General features: G+C 42.9%; 1 protein-coding gene across 38 annotated transcripts in view; it reads right to left on the bottom strand.

Moving 5' to 3' along the window:
* Window positions 1-19,112, bottom strand: part of LOC105488506 (protein tyrosine kinase 2) — a 357,242-nt gene that overhangs the window by 25,812 nt on the left and 312,318 nt on the right. For 24 of the 38 annotated variants that reach the window (XM_071067741.1, XM_071067734.1, XM_071067742.1 and 21 more), the window contains 3 exons: window positions 17,730-17,867; window positions 16,053-16,184; window positions 1,540-1,602 (listed from right to left, as the gene is read on the bottom strand). In XM_071067741.1, coding sequence (XP_070923842.1) covers window positions 1,540-1,602; window positions 16,053-16,184; window positions 17,730-17,867 — 333 coding nt within the window. The remainder of the gene's footprint in view (window positions 1-1,539; window positions 1,603-16,052; window positions 16,185-17,729; window positions 17,868-19,112) is intronic. The other 14 variants (XR_011606671.1, XM_071067747.1, XM_071067750.1 and 11 more) reach the window with 1 other exon arrangement.

The raw sequence follows: 19,112 nt of genomic DNA, 5'->3' as shown, positions 1-19,112 counted from the left end.
ATACCTACAACCATCTGATCCTTGACAATGCTGGCAAAGACAAGCAATGGGGAAAGGACTCCCTATTCAATAAATGGTGCTGGGACAAGAAGCTAGCCATATGCCAAAGAATAAAACTGGGTCCCTTCCTTACACCATATACAAAAATCAACTCAAGATGAATTAAAGACTTAAATGTAAAACCTAAAACTATAAAAACCCTCGAAGAAAACCTAGGAAATACCATTCTGGACATAGGCCCTTGCAAAGATTTCATGATGAGGACAGCAAAAGCAATCATAACAAACAAAAAATTACAAATAGGACCTAATTAAACTAAAGAGCCTCTTTACAGCAAAAGGAACTATCAACAGAATAAACAACCCACAGAATGGGAGAAAATATTTGCAAGCTATGCATCTGACAAAGGTCTAACATCAAGCATCTATAAGGAACTTAAAGCAAATTAACAAGAAAACCAAACAACCCCATTAAAAAGTGGGCAAAGGACATGAACACACACTTTTCAAAAGACGACATAAACATGGCCAACAAGCATATGAAAAAATGCCCAATATCACTAATCGTTAGAGAAATGCAAATCAAAACCACAATGAGATGCCATCTGACGCCAGTCAGAATGTCTATTATTAAAAAGTCAAAAAATTAACAGTTGCGAGGTTGTGGAGAAACAGGAACACTTAGACACCGCTGGTGGGAATGTAAATTACTTCAGTCACTGTGGAAAGCAGTTTGGCGATGTCTCAGAACTTGAAACATAAGTAGCATTTGACCCAGCAATCTCTGTACTGGACACACACCCAAAGGAATATAAATCTTTCTACCATAAAGACACATGCATGCTTATATTCATCACAGTACTGTTCACAATAACAAGGTCACGGAATCAACCTAAATATTCATCAATGATAGACTGGATAAAGAAAACGTGGTATGTATACACTATGGAATACTATGTAGCCACAAAAAGAATGAGATCATTTCATCTGCAGCAACATGGGTGGAGCTAGAGGTAATTATCATTATCTTAAGTGAACTAACACAGGAACAGAAAACCAATACCACATGTTCTCATTTATAAATGGGAGCTAAACACTCAGTACACATGGACACAATGAAGGGAACAACAGACTCCCGGGCCTACTTGAGGGTGGAGGGTGGGAGGAGGGTGAGGATCAAAACACCACCTATGAGGTATTATGCTTATCACCTGGGTGCCAAATGATCTGTATACCAAGCCCTTGCACCAGCAACATGCGATCTACTTATATAACAAATCTGTACATGTACCCCTGAAATGAAAATAAAAGTTAAATGAAAAAGCCTTTATCAATAATAGTGCAGACAACTTCTGTATCTGAATAAAAATTCTAGGCTGTACATCACAGATTTTCAGAATCTTAAAATGTTAACTTTATTTATAGAATATTCTGTTCCCTATTACAACTATAAGTCAATTTGGAAATCTTATGACATAAACATTGATGGTCCACGCACAGGAGAACTGGAAATCAAATCCTGCTGAAAACTCAGGCTTACCGGACCCTGAAGACTTCCATCCTCCCTGTCAATACTGCCTCGAGAGAGTCTCACATCAGGTTTCTGAAGAAATTAAAACAAAATCAAAACAATTTCATTTTTGATTTGAAAATTATCGACAGATTCTGTATTAAATTCCTTCCTTTATAACACAATTGTTCTCATAGTGGAAAGTTCCCCAATTTCAAAAGAATTCCAGTGATGATGAATGAAGGCTGGCTGCCTTGGGAAGAACCGCATTCCTCTCCACACACGCACACCTTACAGACTGGCACCTGCACTGGCCCACCCAGTGCTGGAGAACCTACACTTCACTTCTACTCCAAGTAGCACAGCAGGCTTTCTTCTTCAGAGACCTGCAACCCCAGGATAAAAATACCAGGCATTACTTGCGGCTTTCTGACAGAATATGGCTCATACGGATTTGGCTGTCTTGCCAAAGCAGCAAATGAATTCAATTACAAGACTGCTTTCCCACACTGCATCTAGAATATAGAAACCAAACAGATAAATCTAGATTTCATGTAAATAATAGTACAGAAATTTCACCAGTATCAGAATAAACGAAGTAGGCTACATGTCTTTATGGTGAAGGAACAGGGCAGAAAGGCTTTTCCTCATGAAAACAACCCCGTGCTCCTGCAGCATGGGTTCCGTGGAGCCTTCAGCCACAGTGGCCACATACTTCTGCCTGGAAAACTTCTGTTTACTCTTCAAGGCTCAGCCAGATACCCTTTCTGGGCAGCATGTTTCCTAATTCAAGCAGAGCTGGTCGCTTCTTAGCCTGTGCCTTACAGATATCTCTCTACATTGGCACATATCATGCACAATTACTTCCCTCATTAGAGATGGAGCATCTTGATGTCTTATTTGTCTGTGTATCTCCTATTCCCCACACCTGAACCTGTCACTGAGCACACCATCTGCAACCACTTGTTGGGTAGGGGATCGAGACATAAGCTTCACCTCTCCCTTCTTTTCCAATTCCAGTGCTGTAGCCCAAACCCCTTTCATTGTACCAGTTCCTCCTAGGCTTTCTGCCTCTGTCTTAACTATCTCTAATGAAAGCAGGGGTCAGTGGTGGGTGCCAGGGTGTAGTAGGAAGTTGGTAAAGGACACAGCCACCATTAAGATAAGAGTGATCCTCTGATGGCTCAGAGGTAAACAGACTTTCCAGGACAGGGGCCCTGCAGTGTCCTTTGCCTTCTTCCTCCCTTCCCCCTTTCTTTCCCTCTCAGGCACAGTGCCTGCAGGTAGTTGGCTAAGGTCTGAGAACAGCTCCTACCAGGAAGTGGGTAAAGGAGCTCCTGATGGCTAATCACTAAAAGGGGGCTCTGGCTGATTGCTGTTAACAGTCCTCAGGGATTCCATGTGGGAAAAGGTGAAACTTGCGTGTTGTCCCTGAATTTAGGGCAGACTTTGGCTCACTTATGGAAAAACATTCTAATAATCAGAGGCATCCTGAAACAGAATAGACAGACTTGACAGCAGTAGCAGAGAGTAAGCAAAGAGGGCAAAAGTCACAACTTACTTGTTACCTGTTCATTCAACAGAATTACAAAACAGCTCATGTATATCAGCCCCATATCCCTAGTGCCCGGCACAGTTTCCGGCTGGTGCGCACTCAACACATCAATGTTGACTGAATTAACCTCTATGCTACTATATAAAAAAAAGATGTTCTCTTTAATGTAAAAATATTCATTTAAAAACAATAGCTAAATATAGGTGGAAAATGACCTAAATCCTCAAATGCAGTGTTGGGTGTGGTGGTGTGTGCCTGCAATTTCACCTATTTGGGAGGCTGAGGTGGGAGGACCCCTTGAGGCCAGGATATCAAGACCTGCCTGGGTGACATAGTGAGAACTCATCTCTACAAAGAAAAAAATTTTAAAAATTAGCTGGGCATGATGGTGTGTGCCTGAGTCCCAGCTACTGGAGAGGCTGAGGTGGGGGGATGGTTTCAGCCCAGGAGTCTGAGGCTGTAGTGAGCTACCATTGTGCCATGGCACTACACCCTGGGTGACTAAGCAAGACTTCGCTCTGTTAGAACTCTGTCAATGAGTAAACCAGAAAAGTTTAGAATAAGTATTTCCAAACTCTGACAAGCATAACTTAAAACATTGTACGGTGTTTATATGTACTATAATATCAAGGAACAATAATTTAAAAAATGAATTCTTACTGCAGATGTGATATATATAACTAATGCCCACACAGGGGAAGTCAAACCCAGAGGCATGCAGTTGGCGACTATGGCAGAAAGTATGCTGTGTCTTACCAGAGAGGCCTATCCCATTAGTTGTGGACAGCTGTGGTTGGGTGTGAAAGAGCTCCAGAGAAAACTGAGAGGTAGGTAGTTCCTGACTTCCAGCATAGAATCTTCTCTGACAGGTAAGATAGACATGAATAGACAGAAAGGAAACCAGGCAAACACACGTAATATTTCAACCATTGATTCCAACTGGCAACTGAAGGGGAACTCGCTGGGGCGGTCCTATTCCATGGAGTAGAACTCACAGATTCTATTCCATGGAATGTTGAGGTTCTGCTACTGTCTGAATGAAGAGGCAGCTTTCTGGGGCCTAAACATCCCAGATATACTTAAGAAAAATATTCCAAAACACAATGGACTTTGAGAAAAAGTACCTGAGAAGACGAGACTTCAGGTTGACAATTCACAGAACATTACTCAACGTAAATATCAAGGTCAGGAAAGATTTCGGGAAGACCAAGGAACTGTTTAAGCTTAAAGGAAACTCAAGAGATATGATAACTAAATACATCTCACGATCCACGACTTTTTTCTAGAAAGGACATTCTGTGGACAACTGGTAAAACATGAAGAGTCTGTTGATTAGCTAACAGTATTGTATTATTGCTAATTTCCCAACATTGGTAACTCGGCTGTGGTTATTTAAGAGAACATCCTTACTTTTAGGAAATTCACATTGAACTATTTTAAAAAGTAGGATATCTGGTATTTACTTCCAAATGGTTCAGAAAAAATGGTATGTACAAATATGCAAAGCAAATGAGGTCAAATGTTAACAACTGGAGACTCCAGGTAAAGGGAATGTGAGAATTCTTTGTACCATTCTTGCAACTTTTAAAATGTCTGAAACTATCCTTTCCTCTTTTGCCCATTTACTTGAGGGACAAGCTGGGAGCTGGGTCTGCTTAGGGGTTTTGTTGAAGGGCTCTAAACAGAGAGTGGAGGTGATTAGGTTTGACTCTCTTGTAGCAGGAAGGACAACAATTTTTATTTTATTTTATTATTTATTTTATTTTATTTTATTTTTTGAGACAGAGTCTCGTTCTGTCGCCCAGCCTGGAGTGCAGTGGCCGGATCTCAGCTCACTGCAAGCTCCGCCTCCCGGGTTCACGCCATTCTCCTGCCTCAGCCTCCCAAGTAGCTGGGACTACAGGCGCCCCCCACCTTGCCTGGCTAGTTTTTTGTATTTTTTAGTAGAGACAGGGTTTCACCGTGTTAGCCAGGATGGTCTCGATCTCCTGACCTCGTGATCCACCCGTCTCGGCCTCCCAAAGTGCTGGGATTACAGGCTTGAGCCACCGCGCCCGGCCTATTTATTCATTTTTTTGAGTCTCCCTCTGTTGCCCAGGCTGGAGTGCAGTGGCACGATCTCAGCTCACTGAAAGCTCCGCCTCCCAGGTTCATGCCATTCTCCTTCCTCAGCCTCCCGAGTAGCTGGGACTACAGGCGCCCGCCACCACGCCCGGCTAATTTTTTGTATTTTTAGTAGAGACAGGGTTTCACCGTGTTAGCCAGGATGGTCTCGATCACCTGACCTCATGATCCACCCGCCTTGGCCTCCCAAAGTGCTAGGATTACAGATGTGAGCCACCATGCCCGGCCAACAGTTTCTATTTTTAAGAGACAGGGCCTTGATCTGCTGCCCAGGTCAGAGTGCAGCGGCTATTCACAGGCACAATCATAGTGCATTACAGCCTCGAACTCCTGGCCTCAAGCAATCATCCACCTCAGTTTCTGGAGTAGCTGGGACTATAAATGCATGCCACCATGCCCAGTTAGAGCTACAGTCTAAGAAAACAAAAGACCCACCAGGCCCAAGTTATGATGTGGTCATTTAATAGTTACAGGATTTTGGTTATTTTAAAATATCGTATATACCCTCATTTGTCAATAATCTAACGAAACATGCACTTACTGTAGAAAAATTAAGATACTGCGAAAATAGATGAAAAAATTACAAATCACTCAACCTTACCATTTGGAAATAATTGTCATTAGTTATTATGGAGTAATTAAAATGTAAAAGTAATTATCATTAGTTAATACTGTGGTGTAAATGTATGTTTACAAACATGGAACCACATTATATGATTCTGCAGCCTTCACATAACATTTACACAGGGCAAGCTGACAAAACAATGCTTAAGGCTGCACAATGTTCCACTGCATGACTATCATCATAAAATAGACAATGGTAGTAAAGGGTGTGGGCTGTGGCACCAGGTGGCCTGGGTTCAAATCAGGCTCCAGTATTTACAAGCTGTGTGACCTGGGCCTCAATTTCTTCATCTCTAAAATGGAACAGTAACTGTAACCAACACATAGGATTGTTAGGAGTATGAAATGAGTTAACATTTGCAAAGTACTAAGTTGGTGCCACATAAGAGTTAAAATAAACAGTTCTTTTATTGTTGGACATTAGGGTCATTTTCAAAATCCTTTATAAATAGGTTGTAGATGAACACCTTTGTATACAAATCTTTGACTAAGTCCCTGATTGTTTCCCTGGGACAGATTTTTTTCCTTTTTCTTTTAGAGATGGGGGGGCGTCTCACTATGTTATCCGGGCTGGTCTTAAACTCCTGTGCTCAAGTGATCTTCCTGTCTCGGCCACTGTGCCTGGCTCTGGAGCAGATTTCTAAGAAAGGAATTCCTAAGTCAAAGAGTTGGAACATTTGAAAAATCTTGGTATAAGTTTCCAAATTGCTCAAGGCTGTCCTGATTCTCATCTACGTCAGTAATGTGTGATGGCATTTCTCTCACTGCGCCCTAGCACCACTGTGCTGTCATCTTAGAACTCTCAACCAATTCATAAAGAAGATACTCAAATATATTGTTGTGACTTGTTCCTCTCCTCCTCCCTTTCCCCAAATAGTTGAACATTTCTGTTTCTTATTATGAGATGCAAAGTTCCATGAAGACAGAGGCTATGAAGCTGTCTGCTTCACCGCTGCATCTCTGTTACCTGGTAGAACACGGGACAAACAGGTGGAGGAAATGAACGCTCTGTGCATTTTTCTAGCGAACTGATTGTCCATGCCCCTTTGGACAAGGCATATAACCTGTCTAGGCCCAGTTCCTCACCTGTAAAATAGGTAGAATAATACCTACCTCAATCAGTCATTATCAGAACTGAAGAAGTGCCTGGCAGCATTGTGCACATAGATGTGTAGTAACTATTTGCTGAAGGAATGCTTCAATTAATATCCAAGGCACATGAGATATGTTATAGACGAGGAACTTGACTTAGAAAGATTTAGTTGCTTGGGGTAACACAGCTCTTCAACAGTGGAGGTGGGCTTCAATCAGTCAACAGATGTAAGTACCTTCTATAGGCAGGAAATATTTACTGTTTTACTTAAACAAAAAATGCAACTCATTTATATTTTTGCCTACAGAGTAAGCTATTATGTTTCATGTGTTTACATGAATTAATCTGTTTTTATTTCTATATAAATTTCATGAAATGACTTTCTTTAATGTGTAATTCCCTAATGTGGTATTTTCCTGAAGACAGGATTTTAATTTTAAAATGAGAAAGGCTTATCCATTTAAAATCAAAGCTACTTGTGTTCTGTGAATGAAATAAATACTTGAGCTTTTTTCTTCATACAGCACACATGGCCTCCTGAATGAAAGATGAGGGCCCACTGGGAACTGAAGAGCGATACAGCCAGAGACAGTCAATCAGAAAGAATGGATTCTCAGCCAGGTGCGGTGCCTCACGCCTGTAATCCCAGCACTATGGGAGGCTGAGGTGGGCAGATCACCTGAGGTCAGGAGTTCAAGACCAGCCTGGCCAATATGGTGAAACCCCGTCTCTACTCAAAATACAAAAATTAGCTGGACATGGTGGTGCACACCTGTAGTCCCAGCTACTCGGCTGGCTGAGGCAGGAGAATTGCTTGAACCCGGGAGGCGGAGGTTGCAGTGTGCCAAGATCACGCCATCACACTCCAGCCTGGGGGACAAGAGCGAGACTTCATCTCAAAACAAACAAACAAAAACAAACCAAAAAAACACTTCCTTTTAGCTACAGTCTCTACTCTCATGTGGGTGGGTATGGCTCTGGAAAACTTCAAATTTAAGGTTTATAGCTCAGTCTTTTCTCTTTTCACTATACTGTATTGCTTTCAAATCTGGAATCTGGTATGAGGGCAAAAATAGGAGAGCTGTGGCCCTGCTGCATAGCACATGCAGGGACAGCAGCCTGGCTTCAGACAGACAGCCTTGTGCCACTGCTTTCTAGTTCCCTGTCTTGGCATTCATCTTTCATTCAGACTGACTGGATCTGCTATGTGAGGGAAAAATGCTCACATATTTCTTTCTCAAAACACAAAGTAGGCTTTATATAGACAGGGCTTTCTCATTTAAAATTAAAATCCTGTTTTAAGCATAGTACCACATTAGAAAATTATTGTGCACACAGTAATAAAAAGAAGCAAGTTGCAAAGTTACTCTATTTTTAAGCAATGCCCAATAGGAAAGAAAGCTCTGTCAACCAACTGAGGTTCTAACTAAGGTTGCCAGCACTCTCTGGCACTCACTTTGTAAGACAGCTTTCAGAGTATATTTGCAGGCACAGAACTATTTCAGAAAGGACAGTATCTGACGTGGGAACAAGAGAAGGGAGTGTGGGACCAGCCGTGGGGTGACTCATGCCTGTAATCCCAACATTTTGTGAAGCCACGGTGGGAGAATCGCTTGAGCCCAGAAGTTTGAGACCAGCACGGACCACAAAGTGAGACCCTATCTCTATAAAAAAAACTAACAAAATTAGCCAGGCTTGGTGGCGTATGCCTGTAGTCACAGCTACTCTGGAAGGAGGCTGAGGCAGGAGGATGACTTGAGCCCAGGAGGTTAGGGATGCAGTGAACTAGGATTGTGCCACTGCACTCCAGTCAGGGCCACAGAGTGAGACTTTGTCTCAATTAAAAAAAAAAAGAAAAAAGGAGAGCTAGGTATAGCACAGAGTATCTTCTGTGGGGCCACCTGACCTTGAGCAAGAGCATCTGGGCTGCTACGATAAAACACATTCTGTGCAGAGTCGTTGAGATAATGCAGAGATCCAGAGGGGGGACTCCTGACCCACTGAAGTACTCAAAAAGTAAGAGATGTGACTAGCAGTAGCAACCATAAAAAATGATGTGATGATGTGATCTCTGAAAGCAGAAGGAATTCAAAAGACATTGGTTTTGATCTAAAATTTGGGTAATACTAAAGCAAGTTAATTTTTTAAATAAGAACAGAACTTATCTAACACGGTGCAGAGCTGACCTTACTGAAGTAAATGGCAGGACCAGAGCAGTAGGTCTGGGTGGGTCTGGGAATGAACCAGTTTATGAAGATGAAAACAGCAGGTAAGCATCTTTTTTTTTTTTTTTTAAGGCGGAGTCTCGCTCTGTCACCCAGGCTGGAGTGCAGTGGCGTGATCTCGTCTTACTGCAAGCTCCGTCTCCTGGGTTCATGCCATTCTCCTGCCTCAGCCTCCCAAGTAGCTGGGACTACAGGCGCCTGCCACCATGCCTGGCTAATTTTTTGTATTTTTTAGTAGAGACAGGGTTTCACCATGTTAGCCAGAATGGTCTCCATCTCCTGACCTCGTGATCCGCCCGCCTGGGCCTCCCTAAGTGCTAGGATTACAGGCGTGAGCCACCGTGCCCGGCCCGGTAAGCATCTTTAGACATTTTTATAGCAATCTGAAACAGTAATTTTTGGGCCGTCAAAAAAGTCTGGCTTATATTTTTATGTCTTTCTAGTCAATGATTTTGAAATTTTATTTTACAAGAGTATTGGTCTGCAACGGTTTAGAAAGATACAAACTGGCCCTTCCATGCAGTTTGAGAAGCCCTGTACTGGAAGCTTCCTTGGCCTAAGAGGACAGAAAGACTTATGACACACAGCTTCAACAATGACCTGATTAACCTAAAAGTAGGTGCAGTGGTCTGGCCTGGTGGCTACAAGGACACAGACCAATAGCTCTGGGTCTAGCTCATGCCAAAGGCCAAGGCACAGAATCAAGCTTGTAAATAGCAGATACCATGGAAACCAACAGTAATTTTTACACATACACAGCATAAAAAGGACCACAATGAGATACAATTATCATTGTTAGAGTCCCTTCACCAAATGAAGGACCATAAAGCATGTGTGTGCATACCCAGACACCTAGCTGCCACCATCACCACTCGACAGTGTCACAAGCGCTTCTACATCCGACACACACTACCTTCCAACTGACAGATGGTCAGGGTAGTCCTCACACTACACCTGCACCAGGCGTTATTCCCAGTTTGCCAAGCTTTCCATGCGGCTGTCTAAAAATCTGAATCTCTAGCCCAGACCACCTCCTGGGGGCTCTATGCCTGATATCCAGCCACCTCCTCTGCATTCCCATTTGCATATCCCAAATGTCCAAACCTGGCATCATCATGTTTCCCTGACATGGACTCCTCATTCTGAATTTTATTTCATTTTGTAGCACAATGTTACTTTTGGTGACACTAATGCTATGATTTCTGTCCTGGATTCTTCCTTCCTCTTGACCTCCTATACCAATTCACCAATCTTGTCCCTTTTAAGTCTGTTTTCTCTGCTCCTTCCCACTTTGCCTCTTCCAGCTTAGATCCTGCTGTCATTTATTTGAATGACCACTCAACTTCCTAATGGATCTCTGCATTTCCTATCTTGCCCTCTGAGCCATCAGTCAGCAAGGCAAGGCTAAAGTGGTTTTTTTTTTTTTGAGACAGAGTCTCACTCTGTCACCCAGGCTGGAGTGTAGTGGAACAATCTCAGCTCACTGCAACCTCTGCCTCTTGGGTTCAAGCAATTCTCCTGCTGCAGGCTCCTAAGTAGCTGGGATTACAGGACAGCGCCACCACACCTGGCTAATTTTTGTATTTTTAGTACAGATGGGGTTTGGTCATGTTGGTCTCTAACTCCCGACCTCAGATGATCCACCCGCCTCGGCCTCCCAAAGTGCTGGGACTACAGGCACGAGCCACGGTGCCCGACCCTAAGGTGATCTTTCTGAGATGACATCTGCTTCAAATCTTAAAAAACACTGCCAGGCCTAACATCAGAGAGTGACCTTGGGACCACGTCTCAAAAATCAACTGGGGTGCTTCTTATCACTCTAGGTCCTTGGCCTTTCCAGATCCACTGCAATTCTCTAGTCCCGGGGAACTGAACTTTAAAAGGTCCCCCATGACTTTTATGTCTATTACATTTTAATTTATTCATTTGTAAAATAATTATATCTACTTCCCCAGGGTTCATGCATTACTTGTTTTTAGATGAAAAATAGTGACACAAACGCTATGATTCCTGCCCCAGATTCTTCCTTCCTCCCTCTTGACCTCTAACATTTAGATGCTTAACACTGTATGGCAGTACATTCATTCGCTTAATAAATACTGCTTGAGCCTTATTACTGCTGAACAAACGGTACTATAGGAGCTGGGGGAGAGTGCTGAATAAATAAAGTTCTCATTTTTGTGATGCTTACACTTTAGTGGAGGAGACAGGAAAACAAGTGAGACATTGTCACACAGTGAGAAATATTAGGAGAAAAATGAAGCAGGATGAAGACAGTTAAGTCACAGCTGCTGCCATTAAGGAATTTATGTTTTATTAGAGAAAGAGGGTGAGAGTGAGCATGTGTGAGAGTACAGGGGGTTGGGGGAGAGAACGCAGGACTGCACATCATAATACAGTAAGTTCATTCAAGCTTCACGCTTGGCACTCAGTAAGGTTCTCTGGCACCTTGTGGGTAGAGGCCAGAGATGTTGCTAAGAACTCCTACTATTCATAGGACAGTCTCCTACAACAAAGAATTACCCAGTCCCAAATGTCAACAATGCCCAGGCTGAGAAACCCTGGTGTAGGTAATGTGTCATCCTTGAGGTGACACAAAAAGAAGACATGGTCCATGGTCTCTGCACTCATGAGGTGCTCAGTCTAGTAAGGAAAACAAGCAAAGATAAAAATACAATACCAACTTACGAGCATTAAGAAAGATGCTTGTTCTAGCCTGGCTAACATGATAAAACTCTACCAAAAACAAAAATTAGCTGGGCGTGGTGGTGCGTGACTGCAGTCCCAGCTACTTGGGAGGCTGAGGTGGGAGGACAGATTAAGCCCAGGAGGTCAAGGTTGGAATGAGCCGTGATTGTGCCACTGCACTGCACTCTACCCTGGGTGACAGTGTGAGACCCTGTTTTGGGGAAAAAAAAAAAAGGAAAGGTACTTGAGTGGGAAATTGCCTCGATGCCATCATGGCCTCCAAGTTTAGCACCAGGCAAGCTATCTCAGAAGTTACCCAACAGACAGGTTTAGGACCAAATGAAGATGCTCCAATTACATGGTTATTAAGGTAAAAACAAAACCCAAAACACATAGTAAGAAATATTTTCCATTTCCCCACAAACATGCTCTGCTTTGGTCACATCCAGATACAGGAAGTTCTTATAATACAGTTTGTGTGTGTGCATTTTTTTTTTTTTTTTAAACAGAGTCTCGCTCTGTTGCCCAGGTTAGAGTGCAGTGGCATGATCTTGGCTTACTGCAACCTCCGCCTCCCGGGTTCAAACGATTCTCCTGCCTCAGCCTCCCAAGTAGCCGGGATTATAGGCATGCCAATTTTGTATTTTTAGTACAGAAGGGGTTTCACCATGTCGGCCAGGCCAGTCTTGAACTCCTGACCTCAGATGATCCACCTGCCTCAGCCTCCCAAAGTGCTGGAGTTACAGGCGTGAATCACTGTGCCCAGCCACAACAGTCTTTTTTTCTTTTGTGTATCATTCATATATATTTCTGTTCCTTTGTATGTCTTGTAATTTTTTGTTAGAGATTAGACATTTTATATAAGGAATTCTGGGTACTTGATCCTCCTCCCTTTAGGGCTTTTTTTTTTTTTTTTTTTTTTGCCACAGGGTCTTGCTAAGCCCAGGCTACTCTCAAACTCCTAGACTCAAGCGATCTCCCTGCCTCAACCTGTCGAGCAGCTGAGATTATTCACTGTGCCTGGCTGGAATATAGCCTTTTGACCCCATGTCATTACCCACACTCTTCACTCTTCCTGGAATGTATTTCCCTAGCCTGTCTGCCCTAAAAATTCCAATTTCTCCTTTAAGCCTTGGCTCAAATGCTATCCACTCTGCTGCCTCCCCCAATACCCCTAGTGATACACAGGGTCCTCTTCTGCTCTTCCTGATGTTCTTCTTTGTCAGAGCAATAGAACAGCAGTAGCATTTCACAACATTTGGTAGCAAACCCTTTGTCCAAATGCAGTCATATATGGGACTGAAATACAAGAACTCTAGCTCGGAGAATTTATAACATCTACCTTTAAAAATACAAATCAATGCTGCCTGGTAAAAGAGGCTATCTGGACAAAAAATAGTTTTGAAATGTAGGGCTAGAGAACATATGTTCTTAGAATAGATATAATATCCAAATTAATTCACTCAGATTAGTGGTAGTAAATAATAACATTTTTTTTTCCCTTTTTTCCAGAGTCTTACTCTGTCACCCAGGCTGGAGTGCAGCGGTACAATCTCAGCTCACTGCAACCACTTCTTCCTGGGTTCAAGCAATTCTCATGCCTCAACCTCCTGAATAGCTGGGACTACAGGTGTGTACCACCATGCCTGGCTAATTTTTGTTTTTTTGAGTTTTGCTCTGTCACCCAGGCTGGAGTGCCATCTTGGCTCACTGCAGCCTCTGCCTCCTAGGTTCAAGCAATTCTTCTGCCTCAGCCTCCTGAGTAGCTGGGATTACAGGCACGCATCACCACACCTGGCTAATTTTTGTATTTTTAGTAGAGACGGGGTTTTGCCATGTTGGCCAGGCTGGTCTCGAACTTCTGACCTCAAGTAATCAGCCCGCCTCAGCCTCCCGAAGTGCTGGGATTACAGGCATGAGTCACTGCACCTTTTTTTCTTTTTTTTTTTTTCAGTAGAGACAGGGTTTCACCATGTTGGCTAGGCTGATCTCGAACTCCCGGCCTCAAGTGATCTGTCCACCTTGGCCTCCCAAAGTGCTGGGATGAATTACAGGTGTGATCCACCGTGCCAGGCTAAAAATAACAATTTTTTTTCCCATCTGCCTTACAATCTCAAGATTTGTTTTAATTCAGAAGGAAAGTTTTATCCTATGCTTTCAAAATTCTAAATTGGTTAAATTTAACACAAAGTTAGTGTCAGTGAATGTTTAATGATGCAAAGCATGAGAGACCAGGTAAAGTTACTGGCTCTAAATTATGAATCCTGGCTTCTTTCGGCCATAATATGATTGAGGCAACTACAGGAAGACTGAAATAGCTATTCCGGGTTCAAGGAGAGTGGGGAATAGGTTCTCACAGTCCTTAGTTCTGAGGCTGAGGGCACAGAATTGCTTGGCAGCAGGGACCATGAGTCTAAAAGGACCTTTGTGTCAAGTAACATACAGAGATTGCTCTGTCCCACCACTTCCTCTCTGTCCCCAAGGGACTTCTGAAGTGGTTTTCAATAAGGGTTGCCTGAAGGAAGACATTTCCCATGCATATGTCCAGACACATCCGGAAGGAGGTTCACATCAGCCATAAATGCCAGGAAGGCAAATCTTAGCTGTCTTGTTACACAGCCTGCAGTAGCAAGATGCAATAGTTTATATGTAAGCTGACATGGAAGCAGGAGTTGTTTCTGGGTAAACAATGCGGTAATGAAAAACCAAACAAATGCTCATAGCTCTGAGCCCAAAATGATACTACTAAAATTTTAGAGAAATTTATCCCTAAAAGATAATTATAAAAGCAAATAATCCATTATCGCAAGCTTTTTCTTTCTTTTTTCTTTTCCTGTAAGAGACCGTCTTGCTCTGTGGCACAGAGGCTCTCTGGGTCTCTCTCTCCTGTTCTGTTAAAATGAAGATAATAAAAGGACAAGTCCACATTCCTCTATCCTCATTTCTAAAACCTAAAAAGTTCTGAAAATGTTAAGTGTGCTTTTCTATGTTTGAAACAAACTAATATGGTAGTAAAACCTGAACAGATGAAGCATCTTATAATCTTTATTTAACTGTTAATGTGATTATTTCCATTTTGCTATAGAAATACTGGTGGTTTTAACTCTGGCATGTTGTTAGAGTCTTAAATAATGTATAATGTTCAGCATATTACACTAACTTTTTAGTATTTAAAAAATACTGAATTATGAAACACACATGGCCCTTATGGGTTTTGGATACAGGGATTTTGGATCTGTTAGAGGGCAGTGCCACAATCATAGCTTACTGCAATCTAGAACTCCTGGACTCAGTCTTAGCCTCTCAAGTATCTGGGACCATAGGTGTAAGCCACAATGCCCGGCTAATTTTTTTTATTTTTTGTAGAGACAGGGTCTTGCTGTGTTGCCTAGGCTGGTCTTGAACTCCTGGGCTCAAGTGATCCTCTTGCCTTGGTCTCCCAAAGCACTGGGATTATAGGCATTAACCACCACATCCAGCCATATTATTGCAAGTAGTTTTTTTTTTTTTTTTTTTTTTTTTTTGAGATGGAGTTTCGCTTGTTGCCCAGGCTGGAATACAATGGCATGATCTCGGCTCACTGAAACCTCTGCCTACTGGTTCAAGCAATTCTTCTGCCTCAGCCTCCCAAGTAGCTGGGATTACAGGCATGCGCCTGGCTACTTTTTGTATTTTTAGTAGAGACTGGGTTTCACCATGTTGGCCAGGCTGGTCTCGAGCTCCTGACCTCAGGTGATCTGCTTGCCTCAGCCTCCCAAATAGGCCACCGTGCCCGGCCCATTGCAAGTTTTTTTTTTTTTTTTTTTTTTTGAGACGGAGTCTCGCTCTGTTGCCCAGGCTGGAGTGCAGTGGCTGGATCTCGGCTCACTGCAAGCTCCGCCCCCTGGGTTTACGCCATTCTCCTGCCTCAGCCTCCCGAGTAGCTGGGACTACAGGCGCCCGCCACCTTGCCCGGCTGGTTTTTTGTATTTTTTTTTAGTAGAGATGGGGTTTCACTGTGTTAGCCAGGATGGTCTTGATCTCCTGACCTCGTGATCCGCCCGTCTCGGCCTCCCAAAGTGCTGGGATTACAGGCTTGAGCCACTGTGCCCGGCCCCGGCCTATTGCAAGTTTTAAGGAGTAGTTGTAAAACTAACTCTCCTGCTTTGAAACATAACATTTTGCAATAATTTGCAATATAGTAGACTCTAACATGGCTTAAAAAGTCAAAGAAGCCTTTCAGAAACACAATTACCAGAAATCTTTCCTCTTTTTCCAGCCAGCGCTGATCTTCTTCCATTTCCTGTTGCTGTCGGATTAGCCGCTCTTCCATCAGGTGGGTTGGCAACACTTGCCCAATCCCTCGCAGGTCCAATGCTGTAGAGTCCTGGAAGAAGGGTTGAAAACAGCATGTCCAGTCTCTTAAGTCTATTCCTATGTTCTTACATTGTTTTATGCGTCTTTCAAGAAAAGATAAGCAGAACAGCAAGTATGGTAGAAACAGGATCTCTCATACCGTGCTTGTGGGAGTAACTTTTCTGCAGGGTGCAATTTAATGTGCATCAAGCATCTTTAACAAGTATACAACCCTTTAGCTCACAGATTCACTTGTAGGGGTCTATTTTAAAGAAATAACACAAAATATGTGCAAAGAATACATTGTTACTTATAGTAAAAAAGTAGAAACAATCTAGAATAGAAGGCTGAAATATGATACATATTATAGAGTATTAAATATTAAATAAAAGAACATAAGTAGCAGACAACTATAGATGCTCTTTTATTCAAATAAGTAATTTTTTTTCTTTTTAATGAGATGGGGTCTTGCTATGTTGCCCAGGCTGGCATTGAACTCCTAGGCTCAAGTTATCTTACCACCTCAGCCCCTTGAGTAGATGCAACTATGGGTGTGTGTCACTGTACCCAGCTCAAATAAATTTTTAAACTGTAAGAGTAGTTCTTGGTTTTACCAGGAAAATTTAGTAAAAATTAACATGATCCAAAGAACTGAATGCTCTGTCTTCCTGTTTCTTCGTTGGCCTCATGCATATGCTGATTATATTCCACTGAGGGCTTTGCCTTTCAAATATATGGACTAAAGATTTTAGTATTTCTCCCTGGGTTCTTTTAGTTAAAAAAGTTCATGAAACCAGAAAGCATTTGAGTAGATGGAGTATCCTGATCTTTGAATTAAGTCATTAAAATATGGCCGGGCATGGTGGCTCAAGCCTGCAATCCCAGCACTTTGGGAGGCTGAGGCGGGTGGATCACTTGAAGTCAGGGGTTCAAGACCAGTCTGGCCAACATGGTGAAACTCTGCCTCTACTAAAAAATACAAAAATGAGCTGGGCGTGGTGGCTTGCGCTTGTAATCCAAGCTGCTCGGGAGGCTGAGGCAGAATTGTTTGAATCTGCCTCAAACAATTGGGAGGCAGAGGTTGCAGTAAGCCGAGATCGTACCAATGCATTCCAGCCTGGGAGACAGAGTGAGCCTCTGTCTCAAAAAAAAAAAAAAAGTCATTAAAATCAATAAATCTTAGGATTTAGAAATAAAAGGTGTCTTAGGCCATGCTTTGTTACTTTTTTTTTTTTTTTTTTTTTGAGACAGGTTCTTGTTCTGTTGCCCAGGCTGGAGTGCAGTGGCACGATCTCAGCTCACTGCAGTCTCAACTTCCTAGGCTCAAACGATCCTCTCACCCCAGCATCCCGAGTAGCTAGGACTGCAGGCATATACCACCATACGTGACTAATTTTCTATTTTTTGTAGAGACAGGGTCTCGTTATGTTGCCCAGACTGGTTTCAAACTCTTGGGCTCAAGCAATCCTCCTACTTTAGCCTCCCAAAAGTGCTGGGATTACAGGTGTAAGCCACCATGCCCAGCTTTGCCATCCTTTATAAGTTAACAAACTGAAGCCCAAGACACCCGATTTACCTCCACATTGGGCTGCCACATTGCTATCTCCTGAGGTCTATGATTCCATGAATCTGTTTGGTCCAAAAGAGATGCCTGACCTGGATAGATGCTGCCAGCCATGGCTGTGATTCCATGTGAACCAGGGTAGCCAGAAACCTGTGAATGAGTAAGGAGGCAAGGTAATGTTCAACTATAACATCTGCACAGTTCTGCTTCATACACAAAGGAAACTAAAATTACAGAGAATATTGTGGTAGGCATAATTATGGCCCCCCAAAGATACCCATGTTCTAATCCCTTGAACATGTGAATATGTTTCCTTACATGGTGAAAGAGACTTTGCAAATGTGGTTGTAAGTCAAGGACCTTGGGATGGGAGGGTATCCAGGATATCTGAGTGAGTCCAGTGTAATTACAAGGGTCCTTAAAAGTGCAAGAGGGAAGTGTAAGAGGAGGGAGGGACATGGGACCACTGAAGAAGGGTCAGAGAGAGTTAATACTGCTGGCTCTGGGCCGGGCACAGTGGCTCAAGTCTATAATCCCAGCACTTTGGGAGGCCGAGGTGGACGGATCACAAGGTCAGGAGATGAGACCATCCTGGCTAACACGGTGAACCCCATCTCTACTAAAAAATACAAAAAATTAGCCAGGCGCGGTGGCGGGCGCCTGTAGTCCCAGCTAATCGGGAGGCTGAGGCAGGAGAATGGTGTGAACCCGGGGGGAGGAGCTTGCAGTGAGCCGAGATCGCGCCACTGCACTCCAGTCTGGGTGACAGAGCGAGACTCTTGTCTCAAAAAAACAAAAAAACGAAACAAAACAAAAAAACCCAAAAAACTTCTGGCTTCAGAACACGGAGTAAGGGGACTGTGAGCCAAGGCATGTGGGTGGCCTATAGAAGCTGATAAGGCAAGGAAATGGACTCTCAGCTAAAGTCTCAAGAAAGGACATTTGTTATGGCTGCATTAGAGAGCTAGTGCAAGTATATACTAGAAAATAAGAAATTGTTTCTTTGGAATTTCACATTTACTAAAATAATGAGGGCAGGCCATCCTTGGATGCAAAAGCAACAGGAAGCCACAAAAATGGCTGTGCCACACTCTGCTCTAGAAACCCCCTTTCCTGCCCAACCAAGCACTATCCCCTAACAATAACAACAACAAAACACACACACACAAAACCCCTCAACTGTTTGTCCTCTAATGACCTGAGAGCTGATGGTAGGATAAGTCGTACCTTTAAATTCTAACAATGATGACTAAGGCAGAGAGAAGACATTCGGTTGGACATAGAGAAAAATTTCAAGGCAGAGGGAAAATAAGACAGGTTTCTTTATATGGTTCCTTCTCTCAATCAAGAGAAAGACAGAGAACAGAATCAGTATTAGTTTCCACACCTCATTAG

Source organism: Macaca nemestrina, chromosome 8, assembly GCF_043159975.1.
Source record: "Macaca nemestrina isolate mMacNem1 chromosome 8, mMacNem.hap1, whole genome shotgun sequence".
Taxonomy (NCBI): domain Eukaryota; kingdom Metazoa; phylum Chordata; class Mammalia; order Primates; family Cercopithecidae; genus Macaca; species Macaca nemestrina.
Note: the sequence above shows the minus strand (reverse complement) of the source record. Positions and strands in the feature narration are given on the sequence as shown.